General features: G+C 42.1%; 3 protein-coding genes across 6 annotated transcripts in view; 1 reads left to right on the forward strand and 2 right to left on the reverse strand.

Annotated features, from left to right (window-relative positions):
* Positions 1-4,971, reverse strand: part of LOC142956589 (sodium channel protein type 5 subunit alpha-like) — a 32,270-nt gene extending 27,299 nt beyond the window's left edge. Inside the window, exons 1-4 of one of the 2 annotated variants that reach the window (XM_076098248.1) lie at positions 4,699-4,971; positions 3,036-3,154; positions 1,839-1,928; positions 463-591 (exon numbers count right to left, since the gene is read on the reverse strand). In XM_076098248.1, the coding sequence (XP_075954363.1) occupies positions 463-591; positions 1,839-1,928; positions 3,036-3,154; positions 4,699-4,965 (605 nt within the window). In that variant the 5' untranslated portion in view covers positions 4,966-4,971. The remainder of the gene's footprint in view (positions 1-462; positions 592-1,838; positions 1,929-3,035; positions 3,155-4,698) is intronic. The other variant, XM_076098247.1, reaches the window with a different exon arrangement.
* A 7,646-nt stretch (positions 4,972-12,617) lies between these two features.
* LOC142956050 (WD repeat-containing protein 48) lies at positions 12,618-20,504 on the forward strand. Of its 3 annotated transcripts, none has more exons than XM_076097348.1 (18): positions 12,618-12,698; positions 13,353-13,493; positions 13,630-13,708; positions 13,836-14,048; positions 14,485-14,573; positions 14,909-15,010; positions 15,098-15,322; positions 15,740-15,814; positions 16,222-16,324; positions 16,410-16,507; positions 16,923-17,030; positions 17,155-17,251; positions 17,365-17,460; positions 17,668-17,773; positions 17,934-18,021; positions 18,625-18,701; positions 18,792-18,984; positions 19,080-20,504. In XM_076097348.1, exons 1-18 carry the CDS (start codon positions 12,651-12,653, stop codon positions 19,173-19,175), a joined length of 2,034 nt encoding a protein of 677 aa, XP_075953463.1. In that variant the 5' UTR covers positions 12,618-12,650; the 3' UTR covers positions 19,176-20,504. The 3 variants fall into 3 exon arrangements, with proteins under 3 accessions (XP_075953463.1, XP_075953464.1, XP_075953465.1); XM_076097349.1 differs by having other exon boundaries at positions 13,633-13,708; XM_076097350.1 differs by having other exon boundaries at positions 12,643-12,692.
* Positions 20,505-20,587: 83 nt separating this feature from the next.
* On the reverse strand, positions 20,588-24,983 carry gorasp1a (golgi reassembly stacking protein 1a). The gene is made up of 9 exons (XM_076097351.1): positions 24,813-24,983; positions 24,045-24,125; positions 23,754-23,957; positions 23,539-23,625; positions 23,251-23,381; positions 23,004-23,136; positions 22,500-22,608; positions 22,230-22,373; positions 20,588-22,132 (listed from the first exon to the last, which is right to left on the reverse strand). The coding sequence occupies exons 1-9, from the start codon at positions 24,873-24,875 to the stop codon at positions 21,684-21,686; spliced, it is 1,401 nt and encodes a 466-aa protein (XP_075953466.1). The 5' UTR covers positions 24,876-24,983; the 3' UTR covers positions 20,588-21,683.
* Between the last annotated feature and the right edge of the window lie 2,176 nt (positions 24,984-27,159).

Genomic DNA, 27,159 nt, shown 5'->3' on the forward strand with positions numbered 1-27,159 from the left:
AATTAATCTAAAACAAAATAATCGCTGAAGGTGATGACAGCTTTCAGCGTGTTTATGCGCTGTTAAAGGGATTTTGTCTCGCTGTTTTCAAACAAAGCAAATGTCCTATCAGGATGATTGGTCTCAGACAACGCTGTGCCAATTCATCGAGAGGTCACCTGTCTAATCTGCCACCTGCATCATGGGAAGTGAGTCATGGCACACAGATCTATGACATCAACAATAGGCTTATCGTCGTGGTGTTTCAAATCACTACTCAGGATGACTGAGGAATTACTGACAGTCACTTTGGCATTACTGAAAAATATATATATTTTTAATCTTAATCAAATTGCTACAGTAAGCATAAAAACTATGAATTGAGGTGGACCTTTTTAAGTAGATGTTTCTGCACAATGTAGGCCAAGCCACTGCTAATGTAAAGTGAAATATGAGTGAAACATGAATGACACTGTTACTTACGCCATGGAAATGACGCTGAAGTCCAGCCAGTTCCATGGATCTCTCAAGAAGGTGAACGGCATTATACAGAATCCTCTTGCTAAAATCTTTATCGCCGACTCGAAAGTGTAAATGCCAGTGAAAGTGTACCTGAAAAAAAATTCATGGAGGGGAAAGTAAATGCATTTAGCTTTGAATCAAATGTTGCATAAGAGCTACAGTCGAAAATGCATTTCAGCATTAACATAAACCACTATCCGTATCAACAACGACCGAAAGGCAAAGCATGGAAAATAAATGTGTTAACACTCTCAGACCCGAATGCTTTGAATACAGCAGATTTAACGTTATAGTAACTTTAAATATGGAGGAGTGATGTCACTGATTGTGTGCAAGACCGGAAATAGCAGGCCTAAACATATATCATCGCAGTCTACATTAACACCTGTACAATGTTTACAAAGACAAACATATGCAAAATAATGTAAGTCTATGGACACGGTGAAGACTTTCCAGTGGTCAGTTCATTCATATTCCAATTCGTTCCGTACTTGTAAACAGTCTTTTACTTCAGGTCTGCCACAGTCAAACAGCAAATATGGAGCTACGGTCAGCCGCTGGTTAGCTTAGATTAGCACAAAGACTGGAAAAGGGGAAACAGCTAGCTTCACTCTGTCCGAACAAAGTCTTCATACCAAAAGGTCTAAAGCTCACACATGCTATATCTTGTAAAAAATGTATTAAAAAAAAGAAGTGTATAAACAGTTTCAATGCCAAGCTATGTCTTAGCTGGGAACAGTAAGTTCCTGAAGTCTCAAATTTTTGTTACTTTAGGAATAGCACAGGCTAAAGTTAGCCGTTTCCCTGTTTTCGCTACGCAAACGTTGAACTAAGTTAATCAGCTTCTAGCTGTAGCTTCACATTTAACTAACGTATATAAGAGTATAGTTGATATTGTCATCTAACTCTTGGAAACAAACCGCTTGTCTTTTCACATCTATTCATAGTAAATGAATGTCTAAAGGTGCAAAAGTAGATGAACAAATTAAATCAATGAAGATAACATTAGCATGCTGCATGCTAAAAATGCATGTGACCCACTGATGATGACAACTCGGCCACATCTTCCACATCATGCACATCACAATATTTTTGAAGAATTTTAAGAGACTTTTTAAGTTTCATTCGACACCACATGCTTTCTTTTAACATGCGTTGGGACGTCCTGACTACAGTATATACCACTTGCATCATATACTTACATGTCATGATTCCTCAATCATCACTAACGAAACAACAAATCCCAACAAAGCTCCACATTAGAAAAACATGAAGCACAGTTTCAAATTATGTCCAAGACACAAAAGTTTTAACTTAAGCACAAAATGTGTACTTACTCCAGGTACTTTGTCCATGGTGCCGGATCAGACATGGCCATGAAGCAGCAGTTAGTCAGTATAGTGAACATGATGAACAAGCTGAACAATGTGGAATAGAGGTTAAGGAAATTACTGTGAAATAGTAACTTACAGTCAAATAAGCCAACAATGTATGACACAATGTTTCTTGTAATCCTATGAAATATACCCATTAGGATAAACCATCACTGTGTGCGACAACAGTATTAGAAATACAGTAAATGCAGGTTATGGAATTTTTAAGTAAGAGCTGTATCATTCTCTCTTATGGATGAATGAAGCAAAATGGCAACAATAACAAAGGATCAGTCAGCTGCTAAAATAAAAATAAAAATCTAGCAGAATCAAATCATTAGAAAGTCATGAGAATAATCATCTAAAGAGTAACTAGTTTCTATCAACTAATCTAAATGATCTAAAATACATTTATATTACATACTAAAATGATGAAAAACAGTTCCCCCCCCCCCAATAGGGCTCTTCAAATGCAGTTCAGAACATGATGCCAGTTTCACTTGTGATTTAACAATCAATAACAGTTAAAAGATGTTATATAAAATATGATTTGATCAATAGATGATTTGTCATCAATAACACAGAGGAAATCCAGAGGAACATGCAAAGTACAAATCGGCTATCTGAGAACTAATATGCAGCCGTCACATGATGTCAAATCTCCTTGCTCTTATTTTATTTCAGAGATTAAAAGAGGGATATGAGGGGATTTGCTTTGCAATGCCAGAGAGGACCATTACAAAGCTGTTTCAAAAATGGGACTATGAAAAAAATCCAATAGAAACCTTCGGGTGGAAATCAGTAAATATTAGAGATTGGCTTATCTGCCAGTATGAGATGCAAGAAGTGGAATCTCTCTTTACAGCATAAAATGATCATTTAGGTGGAAACTTTTCACGGTGGTGTGTTCTCAGCAGTCTCATCTTCATGTTATCATATAAGGCTATTAATATATCCTTACATCACTTCTAGTATCTCTATCTTTTTAAAGCCAATTAGGGCGTTCACCCACCAGCACTTTATCACAAATGTCATTAATATCAAACTAATTAAAGTGAGGGGTAATATGGTCTGACAGAAGATCAAACAGTTACATGATTATTTTACATGTCTGAGGCAGGAAGAGACACAACAGGCTCTGGGTAACCAAGAAAAGGATATGAATGGACTAAAATCTTTATGGCGATTGATCTGATGAAGTGTAATGGACTAAATATGTAAACTGCAGATGTGGCACTGAATCTGAAGATGACCTTCCCTTTGTTAAGTACTATAAAAGTCTGTAAAAGAAAACAGAAAGAAAACAGAAATCAGCAGTGAGAAATATCTCATTTTCCAAATATCATTGCTTAACTTCTGTGAACAAAACAAAATTGTAACAAGTCATCAGGATGTAAATGCATTTTCCCAAACAAGTTTTCCCTTCATGTACAGGCTCCTTTCTGTCCAGTTCTGCAGAGAAACGCAGTTCAGCGGTTTTCTTTACCCTGCAGCCGATGATCATATAACAGCAGTGTTGAGTCCACCATCGGTGTTAACTTCCCCCGCAAGCACGTCTGCCTCCAAGAAAGCTGCAAGTGCACATACACACGCAGCCAGCGGGGCCAGTTGAGATAATGGAGCCAACTCCAAAGCGGGGCAGAACCTTTCCCCAACAGATGTGGCTTTTATTTAAATATTTTTTCCGTCTTTGGATAATCCTCCCATCCAGCAGCGCATGACATGCCAAAACAAAGAGACCCTGCGAATGACTGCCACGTCCGTTTTTTTCATCTCCCCATAAGCGGCCCATTAACGGGCAACAGCCTGATCTACTCACTCTGCATATCAAAACTTGCTAATCTTATTTCTGCGTCCACAAAAGACTCAGCCGCTCTGGTATCCTAAATTCAGGAGGATCCTGATCAGGAGGATCACAGACATATCAGAGTCCAGAGGACAACTTTGTTGATCATTTATCGTGTATCAGAAAAATAGCAGCATCACTGACGATACTCAAATGCCAATGATTAATCTCCAGTCACAGGTTTTTCACACCCTTAACCAGTTTGTTTGAGATGCAATCATGGCAGTGAATATTCAAAGATGTGTTTGGAAACGATCATTCAGTCGTGGTATTAAAGAATAAGTTTCACAATATTTCTTAAGTCTGTCTTAGTCAGGTGCCCATGTGTACGTTTTTGCTGACTCTTTCCTCCTGTTCATACAGAGATCCCTTCGTAGTGAATGTATTCCAAAGTTTAGCTGAAGGTACTATGAGTCTTCAACTGTACGAGTTAGTCAAACAAAACTGGTCTCTTCCAAAGTTACAGCCTTTTTAGCAGCAAATTTCCTTTTTGTGTTACTTATATGTCTCTCTAAGGAAAAAGTCCGGGGAAGCAAAGACTGTAACATTCAAGGACTTTCATATGATTACCTCAGACCGCTGAAGCCTCATAATAACTTCAGCTACACCTTGAAATATATTTTTCCACAGATCGACGACTGTGGATTTCATCCCCAATCACTTCAGATGGAAGCATGTTAGGAAGGGACCTTTTAGTAGCCAGTAGGAACAGAAGATGTTCATTGACCCACGCAACACCTTCAAATAGGTGGACTTAAAGCTGTTGATGTGGCTTTGAACTGATTGGCCCATGTTCCTATCAGATGTCTGTTGAAATGGTGTAAAATGTGGCTGATCTCCTCACAACGTCCTATTAAGTAATTTGGCTAAATTTTAAATGTAAAAAAACAAACAGAAATGAAGGCCTTTCTGCTTTGTGAATAGACACACACACACACACACACACACACACACACCCTTGTACAAAGAAGCTCTCACCCTCTGGTTCTTGTAGTAAAACGGATCAATGTCTTCCAGTGGCACCCCGACAAGTTCTGTAGGGATGTCACCGAAGATGCGCGGCAGCTGCTTGCCTGCCTCCAGGTCGAGCCTGGGTTTGGGTGACTCTGCGTTCCTGTGAGCCTCGTGGCAGTCCTTGACGTTCTTGGCCTGCTCCTGCGCAATCCGCTGCTCCAGCGCAGCCATGGATTCGCGAGTGAACCGCCGCAAGCCATCAGGACCCGTTGGTAACAGCATGGTTGCCATCTTTTCATCCTGATTCTGCTGTACTAGAATTTACTTACAGCTACGGGGCGGGGAAGTGGGGGGGGGGGGGTTGAACATATAGGGAGAGGAGAGATGGAGGAAGGTGGGTGAGAATCATCCAAATATAAATCACACAGGCTTATGAGACAGTTTGTGAACAACATGGCTTCTTGGATGTGGCACTTCTTTCAATACAAGCATACATAGATCTAGCAAACGTGTGCACATAGGGCTCCCACATATGGCCTCCTTGGAGTCAAGGAGCTGCTGACAGAGCTGGGTCATGACATCACCCAGGTGAGAAAGCACTCTGCCTTTGAGCTTGTTTGGGCCAGAGAGCTTTGTTTGGATTTACTCTGAACAAGGTGGAAACCTCATTCCTCCTCTCCTCTGTGACCGGCGTACGTGAGGGACTGGGACTGCTGGTTCCAGTCTTCTTGTAGTAATGATCTGTTGAACTTTCTGTAGAAAATGTTAAGCGGCTCAGCAAAAGATGCAGGATCAGGATCTGTCAATCGTGGAGTTGAGCCCTTGCCATGCCTCCCTTGCATCTCCAGTGGTGAACGTTTTCCCCCAATTTACTCTTATACTGGATTTTTGCCTTCTGTCTGAACGAACACTCCAACTCACTGACACTTTCTCTGTCGCCACGTAAATATGCCAGTTTCTTTTTAGTTGGCATATTTTCAGTCTGAAAGCTGCTTTAATCAATATTTCTATGTGGATCATAAGATGTGTATAATGTCAAGAGAGGTCGCTTGTAGTGACGACAGATAATTACCACCCGACTCTCTATTTCCCATCAGCTCCCCGGAGCGTTTTAGTGTCATTCAGCTCATTGTTCTGGTTTTGTTGAACTTTAGCTGTTTGTGGCGAAGCTCACGGCTCTCATCAGCTTCATATCCAGCCGCAGCAGGCAGCAATATTCAGCAAAAAAGCTTTAACTGTACATGCTCAGCACCAAACAGCAGACGGATAATATTAGCAGCTAGTTTGTGAACATGGTGGAATATTTAGAAGCTAAATAGCTAAACACTTTCCTCAGGAGCAGGTGGAGACCAAAACGGAGGTACAAGGAGAGACCATATTGCACTTTAGAGATTGTCTCATTTTCCTACAAACACAAACGTATAACATCAGAATGATTAAACAAGTATTTATAATATAAAAGTTGTTCTGTAAAAACAGAAAACACTATAACTCATTAACACAGCAATCAAACAACAGGAAATACAGAAACACACAGGTATGTCTCCGTCACTGACACTCTTCTTGTTTACTAACAATGTGTTTTTGCAATATATAAAGGCTTTAATCATTGCATTGCCTCTGATTTTCTGATTGGTGGATGGTACTCAGGGAGGACCAGACACATGATATAAATGTTTTCACCTTCCAGCTGACCAACAGCAGCTCCCTGTTATCCAACTGCCTCTGTCAAACTAGGGCAGCCATAGTTGTCAGTCAGAGGGATTAAGACCACGGTCTGCAGCTCTGACCGGAGGTTTTCACCAGCAGCACTGATTTAGGAATGGACATTGCCTTGACATCGACCTGCCAGCAACCTTAAAGACGTTTTTAACATTTTTAACATCAAACCAAAACGCACCCCTAAAAGCCAAAAATGTCTTCCAGATTAAACCGTGTACCGTGAAAAGTTAGCCGCAACTCTGCACTGCTGATAATGCCGCACTGACCGACGGTGTTGTCGCAGAAGCACAGCACCCAACCTCCGGTTCCCCCTCAGGTAAACACTGTTAATCTCAGCACTTTTGGCCGTAGTTTGCACTGTTAGCGCTGTTAGCACCATTAGCTATGAGCCGCCGCCTCCCTTCGACATGTTGAGAGCCATGTGGGGGCCAATGAAATCTCGGATATTGCACCTTTAAAGTGCAGGCTGTTTAAATCATAATTGTTACATTCTGATCTTACAAGATACGTTGCTATTAGGGAATGTGTATCTTTCAATTGTCTATCTACACATTCAGCCGACTTGTTTTAGACAAGCACACAAATGTGGGTCGAAAATGAAATTTAACGTTTAGCTCTATTTTGGTCTCAACCAACCCCTGGGAGAAACTTCTGGCTCCTCCTGAGCTTCTAAATGCCCCAATATGTTTGCCAGCTAGTTGCTAAATGTATCTGTCTGCTGTATGGTGTTGCGCAGGTGGCATACAGTTGGTTTTTCTGAGCTTTTTTAAGCTGCAATTAAGTTAAGTTGCGGGACATAGAACCAAAACCCCAAGCTGAAAGACGCTGCAAAGAGCTACGGGGAACAGCAGAGTTCAGTAGACTCTGTTGGACCAGGGTTCCAATAAACGTCTGTTGTACAAAGATTATGATTCAGTCATATAAGACAGTTCTCCTGAAACTTGACTTCACAAACTGGTAATGATGCATTTTCTTCAGTACAAAAGAGCTTTCTAGTGCCTTTCCAGTTTACTACCATGTTAATAATGTCACACTCAAATTAACAAATTAATGATTATTTGTACCAGAGACGTTACTAAATATAATTTGAATAGCTTGAAATATTACCTGCGAATGTCTAAAATCTTAATTTCCTTTTTTCTTATTGGCAAACTTAGTTCCTCTGCACTTAAATAAAGAATAAGTAGAGTTCGCAGATAATCTGATCAGAAACCAAAGCCACTGTCTAAATACAGACAATACTAGAGGCCTTCTTTTACTAAAAGATCATTCCCTTATTTTAGCCGGTGACAGAGGCTGATATTTTAACAACTGGAAAAGCTTTCCAAAGAGAGGATTACATTTCTCTGTTGCCCTTTTGACAGAGAAAATTGTATCCTATTCATATTGACTAAGCTCTGCGAGTTCTCCATCTCCTCCCGTCCTGAAATGCATTGATCCCTTCACACGTCCAGCCAGACGCTAGTTATCTGCTTTCACATGATCTGCTTATTTGGCCCAGGTAAATCTCAGATCAGCTCATCTCATACACTGAATCCAGCGCTTTCCCATTCGCCAGCAAAATAAATAGGTTAAGGTCCATTTGCAACGTCATAGAGCAGATAAAGTCTATTTCTGTCAGGACGTGATGTATCCTCCAGAGAAACACAGTCACAGCATGTCTTCTTTGAACGGTAACAAACACTACAGACCAGTAAGAAGATATCTGACAATGACCTCTGCTCTGTAGCGAACAACATAATCAAAGTACATATGAATAATATTGTTCTCAAGTCAAAGAGAGAAAATATCTGCCTCTGTGCACTGGTTAGATTTACACACTAGGAAATAAAAAAAAGTATTTTAGTTGAATGAAATTTAATTCCATAACAGCCAGATGTGATATGCTCATCATCACTGCAAATAATTATGATAATTAGATTTAAAGTAGAGCGGAGCAGTGGACTGGCACGCACACACACACACACACGCACACACGCACGCACACACGCACACTCACGCACACACGCACGCACACACACACACGCACACACACACACACACGCACACTCACACACACACGCACACACGCACGCACACACGCACACTCACGCACACACGCACACACACACGCACACACGCACACTCACACACACACGCACGCACACACGCACACTCACACACACACGCACACACGCACACTCACACACACACACACACAGGCCTGACATGTGTTGTGCAATGTTGTTTAAAATTCTCACAGAGGAGAGCTGAACAATAAATGAAGTGATGTGTAGTGAACCTGTAGTGAGAATGTTGCTAGTTTGAACTACAGCCCGACCGATACTGTAATATTGAGTTCAATGCCGATATTGATATTTGGGGGTTTAAAATATTGGCCACAAGCAATTGTTCAACATAAACGAACGAAGATGCACACTAAAATGTTCCAGTGTAAAGAACCACTTGTCAGTGCTCTCTGGTGGACAAACGAATGAATCACGTCATTTCACATCACTTCAACTCCTTTCAGCTTTGAGACACTTTGCCATTTTGTTGTTGTGTGAGGTTCAGTCTCTCTGGCAAATATCCAGCTCAAACTCTCATATACTGTAACCATTTGAAATGTGTGGACACAACAAGAGATCATGATTTCATATTAAATATACGCTGCCTCCCTGAAATGATGCTAAACAACATCGACTCTGTGCTCCATGCAGCGTGCCATTTTTTCCGCATCTGTTACACTCACTATTATTATTATTAACTGGACTGTAGCTTTGCTCCGTCTTCACATCTATTTCTATCAGCTTAAATTCCAAGTAATCAAATACTGTTACATGGACACTGCAGAGGGGGGACCAGATCAGCTGACCACACTTTGACACTCTTCCTTAAGAATGTTCTCATATAAGTTATCAATAGTGGGTCATATAAATGGTGATACGTGTTCTGTTACTTTGGTAACTGATTATCATTTGAAGCTATTAAAATAGAGTTTTATATATTTTATTTTAATTTAAAAATGCACTTTAAATTTTCCGATTAGAGCATTTTTGCCAAATTTTCTTCTTAATATTTGAAGTGCCTGAAAACATGTATTCCATGTTTCTTGTGAATTTTCTGCATTTAATATAACAGATTGTGTCTGTGAAATAGACCAAGTGTGATCACCTCGTTGTCATTATGGTCATTATGTAATATGTACAACACTGCATTACTTAAACTATTTGCCAAATATAATAAAGGATATGTACGCAAACTATTAATTAAACAAAAAATGTTGTTGTGAATGTCGTGTTTTTCTGTTGCTTTTACTCTAATATCTGGGTTTTGTGGTTCTCTGTGTTCATGGGGTTCAATCCCTCAGAAGCTTGAGGACAGAAGGATATCACATCAAGGATTTATTTTTTCCCTCCATTTACATTTATTATATTATCTCAAATAAGGGGTTTCATTTAGGACTGTTTTGTTGACATTGGTCTATAAAGGTTTGTTAATGGTTTCAAGAGATTGTATGTTTTAAATTAGTTGTTTAAGTTTGTTCAGATTTTTTTTTCTTTCTTGTTCAAGACTCTTGATTCATGTATGTTGTATGTTGTACAAACACGTGCCATATGTGGAATTATTGACAGAAGGTTTACCGTCAAGTTAAACAATCTGATTACTTGTGCATGACAACAAAAAAACAAAAACAAAACGACATTAAAACTTTTGGAAATCAAATTCCAGCACATACTTGGAGTCAGACTGCACATATTGTCTGTTCTATACTGGGCGCATGCAACGTGTCTGTGCCCTGTCAGCGCTTCATACTGTGATCCTGCAATGGCTGAACTGATGACCTACTTTTTCTGCAGAAACCTTTCAAAGTAATTGCATCAGATAGCTTAAATACGTCGGTTACAGAAGGTATAGACCTACAGAATGAGACAGCGGTGAAATCATGAGGGTGATGCATTGAGGACAATTACTTTAATGATATCTGCTGCTTGAGACGCAGCAGATATGCTCGACTGAGTTTGACTCCAAAAACATCTTAAAACTAATCATGAGTTACACCACTGGGACAAGAAGATGGAGGTGACAGATGTCACCGAAAGAGGAAAATGGAACTGAAATGTGCCTCACATGGCATTATGTAATGTGTCACAGAAGTGAGAGATCATGAAAGTAAGTGTAAGCCTTTAATGCTCACATGAAAACATTAAATTAATATTTTGCCTTATGCACTTTCTGGTATGTATATTTTTTAATGATACATAACATAGTTGGTGTTGTTTTAGATTATAGATTAAACCTAAAACCAGATTTTAAAAGAAGCAATGATTATAATTTGTTCTTTTTTTCATTGTGTGTAGAAGTTCTCCATCAACCCATTTTAACTGGAGGAAAAGAAGGAAAAGCTGAAGACCAAATTGTTAACAAATGATGTTATGAAGACATTTACTTTTCTGTCTGTGTGGCCACAAAATTAATGCACGCTCAATATTAATTACAAATAATAAAAAAAATAAAGAAGCCCCTTACAGGGCTACTTACATATGAAACTCTGAGATTTACAGCATCATTTCCAGAGTTGAGTTCTTCGTGTTTTAGACGAAGGAAAAGCCAAACTCTCCGCGCAAAATCCATGTCTTGCCGTCAAGGGTCGTTCTTCATGACGGACCAAAACTCCAATCCAACAGGACAGAAAAAAAAGTGCGTCTTATCACCACAATCCAAAAGTTTGGCGCACAAAGCTCTAGACCAACGCCAGTCGTCTAATCACCTTATGTTGAACCATTTTTGAACCATGCCACAGGTGCGACGTGCAGGTTGCCCTCTGTCCTTCCATCCGAGTGGCTCTTCAGCCCCGAGCCCGCCGAGCGTGGAGAGGATGCTGCGCTGTCTTCAGCAGCTGCGCAGCGACGGGAGATGAGCGCCTCGATTTGCCCTTGAGCAAGAGCACGAGGGAGGGAGGATGCTGCCGGACCGCGGGGGATTACCGCTCCTACATGTCCCACTCAAATAGGACAGAGATATGAGAGCGGGCACTTTTTCCACTCCACCAAATCGCAAAAAACACAAGGGACACGATGAAAGAAGCACTCTGCGCAGTTATGGGCTATTGTATAGCTTATCTACATAATAAACATTAGTAACCTAATGTCAGCATTGTGTTTGTGACATGGATGACATATTGTTTTCTGAAATTATCTGAACTTGTTTTGACTTATATTACATAATAGGATATTCCATGTTGCATTTACACCAGGTTTGACATTTGACGAATTGTAGTTCAGAGTAAGGCATGCCATGTGCTAAGCAAGACTTACAGCAAGTGATTTCACTGTCAACCACGTAGTTGAATTCGTCAAAAACTCGATTTGGAATCAAAACCTGTGGCCCTTGAATGAACCGTAAAGGGTTATTGTTTAACACAAGCTGTCAGCATTTCTTTACTGTGCATCCAATGGGCTGAATGGTGGTGGTTTTGGATGACCAGGCGCTGCGGCCCAGGCCTCCAGTTTTGGTCTCTTACTGCGTCCTCTAGTGGCCAACGGTGGACTTTCTATGAGTCAACCTTTTCATACTGAGGGAGATTTGTTCTCTGATCTTTACCAACCAAAGACAAGACGGATTGGGAATATCAGCATTTAAAAATGTACACATTTTAGACAGATGCTAGTGGCCTATTTGGAGACCCATTGTGCTACTGGGACTCTGTATTTCTTCAACAATGAAATACAACATTTTCAGAACTGACAGGGAAGGTTGCAACGAGGCACACAATCTTAATGAGGTTGAACACTGAGTCAACATTCGTATTGCACATCCATGTGTTGAGGGAGACCATATGAGTAGTTATCCTCTGATGTATTCTAAGCCGTTATTTAAAGGATTAAAGGCCTGCTTGGTGTTCGCCTGCCTACGTGTGTCTAAATGGGCAGAACTAGCACTGATTGTGAGAAACTAAGCACCTTATGGCCATTTTGTACTAGAGAGTATGTTAAAATGCAATGTAGTCTTATTTTATGGATACAACATAGTAGCCTATAACTACAGCCATTAGAAGCCCTTATATTTGGGTGCCCCAGGCAGATATCTAATGTCGTGTCATTTTAATGTTTATGTTAAGGTCCCCTATCATAAACATTTATCTGGTGTACCAGACCCTTCCTGCAGTGAAACTAGGAGACAGTGGGAAAACCACATTACCCATAAAGCTCAGGTGCATATGTTTTCCTTTTTTCCGGATGTAGCATCACATGAATTGACTGTCAACATGCAAGATGGCCACCCATCACAGGCAAAATGCTGCTGGGCGGAGAAAAGTACAGGTACATTTTAATAGTTTCATTAGTGCTAAGTGTGTGGAAGCTTTAAAAAGTGCTTCACGGAGACTTGACTCACAGCAAAAATGGCCCGCTAAAGGCAGCGCTGCTCTTATGAGTCATGACTCAAGCCGGCTAACCGAGCTAGCTTAGCTTCCGTTAGTCTTTAGCGTCTTCTGCTAACGCTGGCGTCCAAGCGATAACATGTTCTTCTAAGCAGTTATCACAGAAGTACGCGTTAAATCCGTTTCAACACTACTATCAAGCTCGTTAATGAACTCAAATGATTAATACGATGTCTACGCTGCATTTTATGCTGTCACGGCGTTGACGGCAGCTTAGCTACACTGTATCTGGGCTCGGTCTAATTGCTGGGATAACGTACGTGTCTCGCTGGTTCCATCGTGCACCGCGCCTGTGCACATTGCTACCAAATCAAAGTTACCTATAAGTACTGAATTTGTTCATTGTTAATATTACTTGATATTTATCAATTTCCAAATATATGTGTCATTTAGCTTGTCTATATATTTCCGTAGCTAACTCGGCATGTCCTTGCAATGAAGAGCATTGGACCTCGGAAGGTGCACGAGCTAGTGGGTGTGTTGTGGGGAAAAACAGAGTCTGACCTCAGTGCTCACGCTCCTCTTTGTGTTCCAGGTGTCCTATGTCATTAGAGATGAGGTGGAGAAGTACAATCGGAATGGGGTGAATGCACTCCAGCTTGACCCTGCGTTGAACCGGCTCTTCACGGCTGGAAGAGACTCTATCATCCGGATATGGAGTGTCTACCAGCATAAAGTACGGCTTCTTAGATTCTTAATCTTTATTAAAATATACACTCAGAATGTGACCAGGCAGCTGTGTGGTCACATGCATATTGTTTCCTCATTATGTATAGTGTAAGTGTCTTAATTTCTCTTCTGTTTCTTTGCAGCAGGACCCGTACATTGCCTCGATGGAGCATCATACGGACTGGGTTAATGACATAGTTCTCTGTTGCAATGGCAAAACATGTGAGTGTGATTGCTATCTGTTATGTTATTTAGGGTTTAGGCAGTGTTCAGCATCTAATGCTGCCTGTTTCATTCTACTGTTCTGGTTGACTTTATCTGATCCACTCTCACTGTCTTCTATTTTCAGTGATATCTGCCTCATCAGACACAACCGTCAAAGTATGGAACGCGCATAAAGGCTTCTGCATGTCAACGTTACGAACACACAAGGACTATGTGAAGGCTCTGGCTTACGCTAAGGACAAGGAGCTTGTGGCATCAGCAGGTCTCGACCGGCAGATCTTTCTTTGGGATGTGAACACACTGACGGCACTCACTGCTTCCAACAACACTGTAACCAGTGAGTATTGCTTGTAGGGAAGTTGTATATTGGAGCGATGCTGGCTTGAATAGCTGGATCGGATATCTGTGACAACAGGGGCAAACTGTCCAATTCAATTGTAGTTTTATATACATTATATAGTCAAAACGTTGGTCAAAATTCCTGTTTATGTTTTGACCGACTTCCACGCAGTGAGGAATAGAGCTTATTAATTACCAGTGTTGTCTGTACTCGGTATCGGCCGATGCCCAAAGCCCAAGTACGGGTATCATGAGTGAAAAAGTCGGAGATGTGCGTCCCAAATTTTTTGTTTCTGGGTGACAAGTGGTCCAATTTCTGGCCTATACAAACTGTAGTTTTGATTATTGTGCATTTGTATTGTTCTGTAATGTCTGATGTGTATTTCTGAGAGACGTTCCGTACATGAGGACTCACTATAATCCGTCTCCAACAGCCTCGTCACTCAGTGGGAACAAGGACTCGATCTACAGTCTGGCTATGAACCAGATGGGCACAGTCATTGTATCTGGATCAACAGAAAAGGTTTGGGTTCTCATCAGTGGGACGACACACGCATGCACACTATTAGTACAATGAAAGTAGATTAAAACAACAGTGATTATCTCATTTGTCATATGTGATTTTTTTTTGCACTACACTTGCCATTTTCCCTTCCTTTCTGTTGAGCTGTTCATAAGATGTTTCCTGTATCACACATCTGTGTGATAATTCATTAGTTTAAAAACTTACTTTGAAACTCTGTGAATGCTTTAATTGAAGTATTATCTTACTATGTTTGGTCCCGGTAATCTGGTTCTACTGTGCATGTCAATGTAATAAAGAAGTGCCCATCTTCACTCCCTACTTTCTGTCTTCAGGTCCTGAGAGTGTGGGATCCTCGAACATGTGCTAAACTGATGAAGCTGAAAGGTCACACGGACAACGTCAAGTCGTTGCTGCTGAATCGAGACGGCACTCAAGTGAGTCGAGATGTCTAAAATATCCAGTGATGGCAGCTGTCAAACAGGCGTTTTTAAAATCTAAACCTGCTGTCCTTTTCGCCACAGTGCCTGTCCGGCAGCTCCGACGGGACCATCCGCCTGTGGTCCCTCGGCCAGCAGAGGTGCATCGCCACGTACCGGGTGCACGATGAAGGGGTCTGGGCCCTGCAGGTCAACGAGGCCTTCACACACGTCTACTCTGGAGGCAGAGACAAAAAGATCTACTGCACTGACCTGCGTAACCCAGACATCCGCGTGCTCATCTGCGAGGAGAAGGCCCCGGTGCTCAAAGTAAGGAGCAGCCAGCACACGTTAACTTGGAAAAAAATGGTGCAATTCTGTGACACACTACGGTGTTTCATAGACAAGTTTTAAAAAAAAAGTTGAAAAGGTTATTTTCTGTTGCTTTTAATTGTAAAAGTTTGTTATTAAGCAGTACGGGTTTTGTCTGAATGCTGAGCTTTTCTTTCACCTGGTGTCTTTCTGTAGTGGAGAGCAGTACTTTGTGATTAATGGTGCTTTCATTTTACCTCGGTTTGTTGTTTCTGTTGCATGCATATTACATGTGACTTTGCTCAAAAACAGAAGCTTTGCTTCGTTAGCAGTGACGGAGCTTATTGTAAGAAGTTTTACTGTATTGTCATTCCTGTGCTCATAGCCAACCATTTGGCCCCATTCAACCTTTTGCTGTCTTTCTCTTTTGCTCAGATGGAACTGGACAGATCTGCTGACCCACCTCCAGCAATCTGGGTCTCCACCACCAAGTCATCCGTTAATAAATGGGTAAGCATGCGTGAATCCTCTGAGATCACTGCTCGACTGTCAGCATAACGACTACGGAATACAGTGTAGACGGACATGCGCGCGCGGCCACGCCTACTGCTATTCAGTAGTAATCGCCCTGTGATTTCTGTACGAGTTTAAACCAGCTCGTTGACGATGTGGGTGATACACAAAAGATAATTGCATTACATTAATCGCCGCTTTTGCTGCAAGGGAGAGTTGGGAAGCGATTATTAAAATCCGGGCCGACTCTCTAATGGTGTGTGTGTGTGTGTGTGTGTGTGTGTGTGTGTGTGTGTGTGTGTGTGTGTGTGTGTGTGTGTGTGTGTGTGTGTGTGTGTGTGTGTGTGTGTGTGTGTGTGTGTGTGTGTGTGTGTGTGTGTGTGTGTGTGTGTGTGTGTGTGCAGTCTCTAAAGGGAATGCACAACTTCCGGTCATCAGGGGAGTATGACAACGACTGCACTACCCCTCTGACACCATTGTGCACTCAGCCAGAACAAGTCATCAAAGGTAAACATGTTTTTTTATCGGCAGCCTCTTTCTACATCGGTCTCCTGGACATTCTATAAAGTACAACCCTGTGTTGTGTTTGCAGGAGGTGCCAGTATCATACAGTGCCACATTCTGAATGACAAGAGACACATACTCACCAAAGATACCAACAACAACGTGGCTTTCTGGGATGTCCTGAAGGTAAACTCCCCTCCGTAGTTAAGTTATTTCTAAGTGTGTTGGAGGCAGATTCACGTCTTCATTGAGACACCCGCTGAATCCTTTCATCGTCAACCAAACAGAGGAATGTCTGCTCTTCGTCAATCATAAAGCAAAGTTTCACAGGCTGCCATTTAAAAAAATTCTGGCCCAAAACAATCTCGGCCACTATTGACGGCAGCGGGCAGGATGTCCTGTGTCACACAAGTGACGATTAACTGCAGTGTTAGTCTGCAGTGCTTTAACTCTATCGTATTGGCTCAGCTCGCTTGGAAACTCGACCGTTGTGGTACCAAAAACAGTACCGGGTACTATCCAAGACTTTTGCAAATGAAAAAAACCCAAAAGTGTGATTCCTGTGGTTTGAATTCCCCTCATGTGTATTTTTTTACTTCAGGCTTGCAAGGGTGAAGACTTGGGGAAAGTGGAGTTCGATGAAGAGATTAAAAAGCGCTTCAAGATGGTCTACGTGCCAAACTGGTTCTCTGTTGATCTTAAAACTGGGGTGAGTCACAATCCCGGTAATGCAAGAAGCTTTTCATCTGTAAGCAGCTGTGACTTTTCTAAACTCAGAAACACTCCCAGAGCCTGGTCAGTGGTCTCATAGTCTCTTTTTATTTAATCAACAGATGCTCACTATCACTTTGGACGAGAGCGACTGCTTCGCTGCCTGGGTGTCTGCAAAGGACGCTGGGTTTTCAAGCTCTGATGGATCCGACCCAAAGCGTGAGATATCTGACCTGTTCACATTTTATATACACATAGCCGGTGAATTATGCTGAACTGAAGCTAACATAATATTGCACCCCTGCTAACTGGATTTTGCCCCACCGTCTCAGTGAACCTGGGTGGACTGCTGCTCCAGGCTCTGCTGGAGTTCTGGCCCAGAACTCGCATCAACCCCATGGACGAGGAAGAGAACGAGGTGAACCACGGTAAGGAGGCGCTAAACTGCCAAATCATCCAAACCTCTGCAATGAAACTCTGGGAACACCAGTGTGCGTGTATTCATTGCTCCACTTTGTATTTTCAACCACTTGGCTGCACTCTCAACTTCATTTCCTGCTGCCGTCAGTGCGCGGCGGGCGTCTAAAGCCTCATTCAGTCCGTCTTACAGTAGGATCGTGTTCTTGTGTCCACAGTGAACGGAGAGCAGGAGAACAGGGTCCAGAAAGGAAATGGATATTTCCAAGTGCCACCACACACGCCAGTCATCTTCGGGGAAGCAGGAGGCCGGACTTTATTCAGGTAATGTTTCGCTAACACCCTTATCAGTACAGGTTAAATGTTAACTCTGAAAACTGCAGTGTGCACTGTAATGTGTGCTTGTGTCATCAGTTTATAGTTGTCTTAAACAGAAATGTTGACAGTATTTATTGCCTCTGATGTGCTGTTTGTTGTGTTGCAGGTTGCTATGTAGAGATTCAGGTGGAGAGACTGAATCGATGCTGCTGAACGAGACGGTTCCACAGTGGGTCATTGATATAACTGTAGACGTGAGTACAACTGTATTTCCACCTTTAGATTACAGGTTAGATAGACTCAATTCAAATGTGGTTACTTTTTGTGTGGGTCCACTGAATGCACATTGGTATGTGTATATGTAACGCTCATGTGACACCGGTGGTTCCAAACCCTCGCTCACGTTTGCCAAACCATCAGTTTCAAAACACAGGAAATCATGACGGCTGAGCCAAGCATACGCAAAATGCTATCAAGCATTCTCTCCTCTTCTCCGCTGTTAAAGACGTCAGTGACTGTAGAGGAAGTGAAATTATGTCATACAGGTAGTTCCTAAAGTAGTGAATAGACCGCTCTCTCTCACAGCAGACTGGACTTGCAGTAGGGAAAGCTCAGGTGTTACTCATAACATTAACGATGGCTCTGTGTCTCACTGAGTCAGCACGCACAGCATCAGGACCATGAAACTGGAGCAGCTAAATTGAACTCAATCATACATCGTATCATACGTGGCGTTATTTACGGAAAGGTTATGTCGCTGTGTTTTTTCGCATCTCTGTGAAACGGCACGTGGTGCACGTGGCGGTTTGCTCCTGTCATAATGATTTGCGTGTATTATCGTCCCTCTTCTGTTCCAGAAAAACATGCCCAAGTTCAACAAAATCCCGTTCTACCTCCAGCCCCATTCTTCCTCCGGTGCAAAGACTCTGAAGAAGTGAGTGTCTGTCTTTCTTTCTTTCGCGTTGCCTTTTGATAAAGCCGGCGCGCCTGACTGAGCTGACTTAACCCGCCGTGTGTTCTGCAGGGATCGTCTCTCGGCCAGCGACATGCTCCAGGTGAGGAAGGTGATGGAGCACGTTTACGAGAAGATCATCAACCTGGACAACGAGTCGCAGACCACCAGCTCCTCGGCCAACGATAAGCCGGGGGAGCAGGAGAAGGAGGAGGACATGGCCATGCTGGCCGAGGAGAAGATCGAACTCATGTGTCAAGACCAGGTGAGCCCCCCCGACGTCATGACATGAGCACACCTTGTGCATCCCAAGTCATTGTATTAAACGTTCATTTTTTATTTTTCTAATCTTCCAACCAGGTTCTGGATCCCAACATGGACCTGCGAACAGTTAAACATTTTATCTGGAAGAGCGGAGGGGACTTGACGCTTCACTATCGGCAGAAGTCCACGTGAAAATTCAAATTTTTAAAACAGGAACTCTCTTCGTCATTTGCCAATCACCACCCACCTCTGACATGTAGTACCCTAAACCCCATTGTGTGGTCAGGAGTCACAGTATCAGTGAGAACCCAGTAAGAATTGTGAGGACCAACTGACCAGAACAGGCCGGAGCAGCCAAGAGACACCTGGGAGAGAAGTGGTCCGTAGTTTCTGTCTTTCTTTTCTTTTACAGATTGAAGAAAGGACTCTCTTCTCCAGCACTCACCTTTTTTATTTATCTGACTGCTCTGTTTGTTCTTTCCTTCTGATTGGCGTTTAATTAATGAAGCAACAGAAGTTACAGTACATGTTTGTGTCTGAGCGTGTGTGTGTGTACACACACACATGGATGTAGTAGACTGTTTTTGTTCTAGTACATTCCAGAAACTGTCCGTGTTCGACAAACACTCCACACCCGTCTCGGCGCAGCAGCAGTGTAGGGTTACTCTTGGTCTGTGGGTAGCGTCCCGCTCCTCTGTCCTGCTGTCATCTTAACTTGAACGTAACTTAGACATCTAATTATCGCAGAGCTTGAACTTCATTGACAGAAGCACTCGTCTTTGTCATTTATTTTTAGCTGTGCTGTCCTCAATGGGTCTGAATGTTCTTTGTTTTGTAAATATATGTATTCTCGATTTAAGTGGCTTTGTTTTCTTTTGCAGCAGTTTTATTTCGTTGTACAGTTAACTTCAAAACCAACAGTTATTTTATTTTTTTCCCAAATCCCTAGAGCATTCATAGTCATGAAGGTAAATTTGACTTGGATGTTAAAAATTGCATTTGTTGTATTCAATACAAGCCAGAAATTGCATTTTACTCTTTAAGAATGTTAGTAGTCGTCCAAGTCATTTTAGCAATCTGGAAATTATATATAAAGGTATATATCTTTAATAATAAATCATGCTTACCCGCTCTGTGCTTGAGTCATGACCGGTGACTTTGATGACAGTGAGGGCTGTTCCTAATGTATATTTCATTTAGATTTAATAGTTCAATGAAACATGAATAAAGAGAAAGGAGAATTTCTGAGCACTGTGGGGAATTCAAGTCAAATAAACAGGCGCGCGCACATTCCTCTCTCGCTGTCACCACGCTGATCAACAGATCTTTTCATTGTAAATTTTCCACAGATAATTTAGCCATGAAGCGTGTGAGTGTGTAACGCCACAGTGGGGACGCATCGCTCAAAAACATGGGTACCATAACTAGGCCATAACACTGCAATATCCCTTGTTGTAATAATTTGTGAAATATGTATATTTTAGGCATTCAAAGAAATAAATTGGAATGGTTTAACAATGATAGATTTATGGGAATTATAAATGGATGTTTTCTTGAGTTGTGATGTTGTTCGGCTGATGAGTGTGAAATAAGAAAAACAAGGGAGCAATTCTTTTCTTTAAAGTCAAGTGATATGATTGTTTACCATCAAAGATTCACCCATTTCACATTCATCAAAAGACTCTACACTCATTCCTAATAAAACATACAGTGAATTGATAAAATATCTGCAAAAAATACTTTTCCTTATTTTACACACGAGCACCTACTTTGACAGTGAAAACATTAACGAAGCCCCCTAGAAAGAAAATTACTCAACAGCAGCATCACTGTGACCGGACGCATTACATCTACACATCACCTGCCAACTCACAGGCAGGACTTGTCTGATTTTGCATAGATCACAAAGAATTACAAAGTATGAATAGTGTTGAAGGAGACATAATTCTAGTGATACAAACTGTCAAAATATATTTTTTTCCAAACATCACATACTGATTGGCTGAATAAATCAAATTAAAAGACGGCGTTTAAAACATACTGACCTCGTCAAAGCTGGAATAAAAACATGAACCGCCTGGTTTCACGCGGTGCAAGTGGACAAACATTTCCCAACACTTAAAAATCCAATACATGGGCCATAAACTACAATAAACTAGAAAGCTATGTTTAAAAGCTCTATTTTGGGGAATCATCAAGACCGGCTCATCTGAACTGCCGACCGTTTGGTAGCTTCATAAACGTGGATAGTGTTACAGATGTGGAGGTGCAGCTGTGCTCCGCTGTACCAAACGTATGCGTTTGTCTTTGGAAGCGTTCAAGTATTCATCGCAATGGTGGACCAGAAACAAAGTCGTGTCACCAGTATAATCTAATTTTGCACCAAGCATGGAAAAGATGTTCTGACATAATTATCTTGGTGAACAAATAAGCAGTAACTTTAAAATCCCACACATATAACAGAAATAAGATATTCCTACAGTGCCTCTAAGTGTTTCCCAACTGGTATGCTAATGCTTTAGCGGGTGTCTGTAGTGTAACAAACCTGATGGAGCCATACGCTTACTGTGAATCTATCATTATGAAATCAGAATGCATGTCCCTCTGTCTGTCCTGTATCTCCTATAGTGTTCCTTTTAAAAAGCCCCAGTGATTGTCAACATTCACTCTCCATTTTTTTTTGCGGGGCCTGATGCGAGCTTACTCGAGAGGCGGCTCTTCTTCTGGTTCCTCCTCGTCGCTCTCATGGCTGCAGTGGTGAGCAGCAGCAGCCACGTCTAGAGGCTCTGCAGGCTCCTCCACTGGCCACGTCGCATCCTCGACGGCCTGAGCGGACTGGGGGGGATCGGCGGGAGACGTGCAGGGAGGGTCTTCAGCTGGGACAGAGGGCTCAGCGGCAGGAGGCTCTGGGGGGGACAGGTCACGTGGAGGTGGACTCGGGCTATCGCTGGATTCACACAGAGAGCCGGGTGGGTCTGTGGACTCTGTGACCAGGTGAGATAGTTCAGCCGGCGGGACGCCTGAATCAGATAAAGTGTCAGTGGAAGCGAGAGCAGAGCTGAGCTCCGTGGCCGTCTCGGAGCTCAGCTCGTGCGGCTCAGTCTGGCTGTCCACTGAAGACGAAAGCAGCGCACTGTCCTCCAGCTCCTCTGTACGACGGGAAATACAAAACATTCAGCCCGTGTTCCTTTTGCCAAATCGAGATATGAAAGCTACGGGACATTTGTATGAATTGCTGCAACTCACCAACACCAGAGATCTCCCCGTCCTTCTCCTCATGCATAGTCAGTGACGTGTTGGTCATGTCGATGGACGACATGGACAGATCCAGTCTGTCCGCCAAATCTGCAGGTTCGGGGTTCACCACGGCCACTTCAGAGTCTGAGAAACCTGATTAAAAAACAAACGCAAAACACTTAATGAGAAGATTGTTATGAACCCAATTAGATGCCAAGCAGACAACACTTATATGTCGTATATCATCATCCTCTAAAACCACTGGATGTCTGAACTGACCCGGGTTCATGACCCTCTGGATGGGTGGAGGTAGAGGAGCTTCCTGGAGGGTGACCTGCTCCAGGTCTAACACGTCTACACTTTGACTTGAAGGAGCCATCAAAGGTGCCTGGAAAACATGTGACAGACTTGAGCTCTACCGCTCCAACCAATAGTTTGATCTCATGTAATATTATCAGAAAAATCCATGTGGTTGTTGGGGAAAATAAAGCCACACCGATCTCTGACTGCTTTTGTCTCTGCATTCAATACAGTAGATCAAGCCAGCCAATGTTTGAATTAGCAGTGACACAAACAAATGGAAAGGGCTGAAACAATGAATATGATTTGTTATCTATAGTCATCTAAGCATTATATTTAGCAAACAAGCTAAACATTTGTTGATTTCAGCCTCTCAAATGTGACTTTTTTTTACCATTTTTATTGACATTTCATAGACTAAATCACTTCATCAAAATAAAAAAATACAACGGCAAAAAGTGGTAAATGTGGAGTCAGACGTACCTCCGTGAACCCGTGGGTGGGCAGCTCCGGAAAGGGTTCCTCCTCAGGAACAGGGGAGGGAGGCTTTGCCGTCGAAGCATCAAGATGTCCTGGGATTCGGTGCAAGTAGCCATAACCAATGCCACAGCCCAAACTAAGAGCCAACAGTTAATGCAAGTGAAAATGTGTGAATGTTATCAAAATAAAACGGTCCTAAATTCTCCAATAAGTGACCCTGAATAACTCGTATCTGTGTGTTACCACTTACCTGCCCTCTCCGCCCCACGCCCCGTTTGGTGTGACCACCACCTCTCTGCAGGCATCTGTGTGTGTGTTGTACACCAGCAGCTTCAGGGGCTTCCCTTCATGGGCCTCGATCAGCGAGAAGAAGTCTTCTGACTGGAAATCAGTAACACTGCGTTAACTACGACTCATCTCTCAAAGATTTGTCGAGATCAAATTTTTTTTAAATAAATCTCACAAATGATCAAACGTTTCGCAAAACATATCAGAGCCGAATGTCAGCAGTAACGCCTTCTATGCAAATGAGTCTTACGTCTTGCAACACTTGATCTGCTCCGACGATGTAGTCGATGTGTGGCTGAAGCTCTGCCAATGAGGCAGGGGAACTGGCCTCCACGTCCTACAGGACAGCAACAGGAGTTAGCAAACTAAAGATGGAGCTATAGAGGGGTAATAATGAATGTGGATGTTCAAATCAGAGTTAGGTCAGCTGGTTCGGTCCTCCCAGTTCCGGATGAAGAAGCTCACCAGAACGTGCCAGACATTCTCATTGGCTCCTTGGTAGCTGCAGAAGCGAACACTGGCACCGAGCAGGCCCTGTCCTTCCCACATGTTACTGGGTGTCACCTCCAGCTCGCGGAGCGTGGTGGTTTTAGTGCTGTACACCTGCATCCTCACCGCTCTCTCCATGTTGGCTTTCAGAAGCTCCTTCAGCAGATCATTTTCTTCATTCTGGTGAACAGTTAAGGGGAGGAGTCAAAACAGTAGGATTAAGAGGTAACTGTATTTTAGTGTTCCTGTGCATCTGTGCACTCTTACAAGTCTTTTGTTGTCCAGAGACAGAATGAAGTCAAAGAATGGCTGCAGTCCGGACATCTGTGCAGGGGAATTTGGCTGCACCTGTCAAAAACAGAGAGAAGCATTTTTAATAAATCCTGACGCTTCACCAAATTTACGCTGATAGAATATTATATTATTTGGGAAATGAATTTGAAAAACATTTAAATTGATTTAAACCAGAGTTGTCATGTCTTTTTGGAGGTTAAACTAAAAATATCCAATTTACGACCACTAAATGATTGGCGTTGTCGCTTAATCGATTAATTAGTTAACCGACTAGCTAATCGATTCAGCATCAATGTAATGTCACGTACAATTATTAAATTTTTTGCATAAGGCATGTAAGCCAGTAAATAAAAATCTTCTTTTCATATTCCATCACACTTAAAAGCATTGGCTAACATTATTATTATTATTAGTCACAGCATTAGCTAGCCAGTATTCAGCTGACGTTACTATGCTACTACGACTTTGATAAGAACCACGTAGCTAGTTAGCTCAGTGGACTGTTGTAATACTTCCTTAAACAAGTTACAAGCCTGAGTTAGTTATTTAATAATGACACAAGTTAATAAAAGGTTTATATTGCATTGTGTCTACTTGGAATAGCGGGTAAGCGGTTCAGGCTCATCCGGTCTTTCCCGTTGGGACTCCTCAGCTAACTAGGTTAGCATACTGTACATTTCATGATAAGCTGCTGTACACGTTGCTCCAAATTCAAAGAAAGCTAAATAATGGTCGTCTTACGCCGTGCACGTGGTATCCATACGTTCCTCCTTCGGATACTTCTGAACTCTGTGATAGCCCCATTTCTGTGAGGAACCTTCAAATAGTAGCTTATATCATCAGAAAATAACAAGAGTGTGAGAACTATTACGGTTGACAGTCCGCGGCCATCTTGTTTGCAGTCCAAAACAGTCGAACGTTGCTTGCAACGGAAGGGACACTAACGCACACACAGCGCATGCGCGCCTGGCATACTTTTTTTTTGAATTGCAAAAATGCTTGCACAAGGGTTCGTGGGTGAAGTCAATGTCGTTGTTTCAAAAATTATTTTTTACAACGGTATCTTCTTTTCAAATAATATTGCAGCGTGCGTCCTTGTGTCTGGGATCTTAAGAAACAACAGGTTTAGTTTGGTTATAGATTGTTATCATTAGAACACAAATTCAGATGTTTAACTTATTGTGGATTAATTCGATCTTTTTCTGGGAGAACACTGTCCTGTACACAGATGTGCTTTGCCAGAACACAGTGATGTGACTTTACAGAATTTACAGTAAGTCCTATTAAAAGCCAGCCGACTTTTTTAATATGCACTTACAACTTCGGGGAGCAAAGTTCGTTTGAGTTAAAAGGTCTGTTAATAATTAGTGCTGTTAGACAGTTTTTCCTTTTCTTTTTACCTTAGACTCCATCTCACTGCTCTGGAGCTCAGAGGCTGATCGTTCAACCACACCTCTGCTCCCTTCATCCCTCAAAGTGCATTTGTGAAACACCTGGGTGAAAGGGGCAGAGGGTCCATGGTGAGGGTTAAGGTTACGGAGGCATGGGTGGGGTCAGAGGCACAAGGATGCAATGGATGCTAAACACCTTTAATTAATGCTGTGATGTGTAGAATTGATGAAATCTGATGGGTGTATATAGATATAGATATATATATCTATATCCAATTGTTTTTAAAAGGTTTGGCTCTCAGAGTTGAACACAGTCCCAGTTCTGGTGTACTTTCCCTGGTTGAGTACTTGATCTGCTTAAGTTTTAAGAAGCAGCAATTTTGTTCACATACCTGCAGCTCTTTCATGAATTTGTTGTCCTCCTCCTCTTCTTCCACCCCGCCCCTGTGTGCTGAGGCTGTGGAATGGGTGGAGGTGGAACCAGCCAGATGTGCAGGAGAACACATCTGGGGTTTGGGTTTGACCTCTGGTGACTGTCTCGGGGGTTTGGGCTGAGGAACCAGCGGCTGCTCTTTCCCCTTCTCCTCCTCATCCTTGAACAGATTCATGAAGCAGAAACACAGGATCGAATAAATGAACCGCTTTGTTGATTTTTAAGGGCACAGTCTTTAGTTTCAGTATTTTGTGACGTGTATCTGATAACGTGCATAGTAATCACATATTGGGAAGTATACTGGGACTGGGATGGTGTGTCATTTAAAACAATTGTCAAAAAATGATCTTAAGTTTGTGTATTAATTCAAACTCACATCATCAATATAGCATCAGCTGAGCATCAAATTATAATCATAAACACTCAATTTAGAGAGATAGAAAAGATATGTGACGAACTTTAGATTTAGTTTATGACTCACCACTCTTATTTTTTTTTATTTCAAGCAGCTTTTTTTACTTTAAAATTCTTCCTCATAATATTGGCTTGCTGAGTTGTTTACCACAAACCAGACAAGAGTGCCAATTTTTTTGTTCGGTGAACTTTAAGGACTTTTAGCTACAGCAGAATTAGTTACAGCTGCTAAAATATATCAGTGACATTAGTCTTTCTGCCAATAATATTTGTACTCGCTGATGGCATGGCTGCCTCTGTGGGTTGGTGCGCATTGTTTTGTGTTTTTATTGTAAATTCAGTTTTCTGCTGTGATACCCGGAACTCTTTCACCGGAGATGAACATCAGGGAAACAATTCCAGCAGATTAATTTCCCACTATTCTCACATTATCTGTTAATGTATTAGAAGATCTGCTCAGAGGTACCCTCAGCTTTGTCCATGCAGTGTCCATGCAGTACAAGCTGTGCTTGTAAGTGTCCGCCAATACGGACTTCCCACACCGTTACTGGAGATATTTCTCTCTAATGTGCATTGATTGTGCAACAAACTGGATGAACGTCCACACACACACACACACACACACACACACACACATACCTGGGATCCAAGCGGCTCTTTCCTGGTGGTGAAAACCACCTCTCCTGACCTTCCTGTGGTTAGACCTGAATTGACAGCATTGTCATTCTAAATAGTAGCAGAGCTGCTTCATGTCCGCCATTGATGCAATACATGTGTAATGATGTAATGGTGATGCAGAGCCCATGAACGTGATATTTTTTGTTCAATAGTGGCAGTACGCTGAGACACT

This window comes from Anarhichas minor, unplaced genomic scaffold (genome assembly GCF_050575085.1).
Source record: "Anarhichas minor isolate MPS153535 unplaced genomic scaffold, ASM5057508v1 ptg000024l, whole genome shotgun sequence".
Lineage (NCBI taxonomy): Eukaryota > Metazoa > Chordata > Actinopteri > Perciformes > Anarhichadidae > Anarhichas > Anarhichas minor.

Excerpts from the sequence above, each read along its gene's own strand:
- LOC142956050 (XM_076097348.1), top strand. The coding sequence starts at position 12,651 with ATGGCCACCCATCACAGGCAAAATGCTGCTGGGCGGAGAAAAGTACAG. Across the intron at positions 15,011-15,097 it reads TGAATCGAGACGGCACTCAA|TGCCTGTCCGGCAGCTCCGA; the intron begins GTGAGTCGAGAT and ends TTTTCGCCACAG. Across the intron at positions 17,774-17,933 it reads GGAGGCCGGACTTTATTCAG|GTTGCTATGTAGAGATTCAG; the intron begins GTAATGTTTCGC and ends GTTGTGTTGCAG.
- gorasp1a (XM_076097351.1), bottom strand. The coding sequence starts at position 24,875 with ATGGGGCTATCACAGAGTTCAGAAGTATCCGAAGGAGGAACGTATGGA. Across the intron at positions 23,626-23,753 it reads AGAATGTCTGGCACGTTCTG|GACGTGGAGGCCAGTTCCCC; the intron begins GTGAGCTTCTTC and ends GCTGTCCTGTAG. Across the intron at positions 22,133-22,229 it reads CGGGGAGATCTCTGGTGTTG|AGGAGCTGGAGGACAGTGCG; the intron begins GTGAGTTGCAGC and ends CCCGTCGTACAG.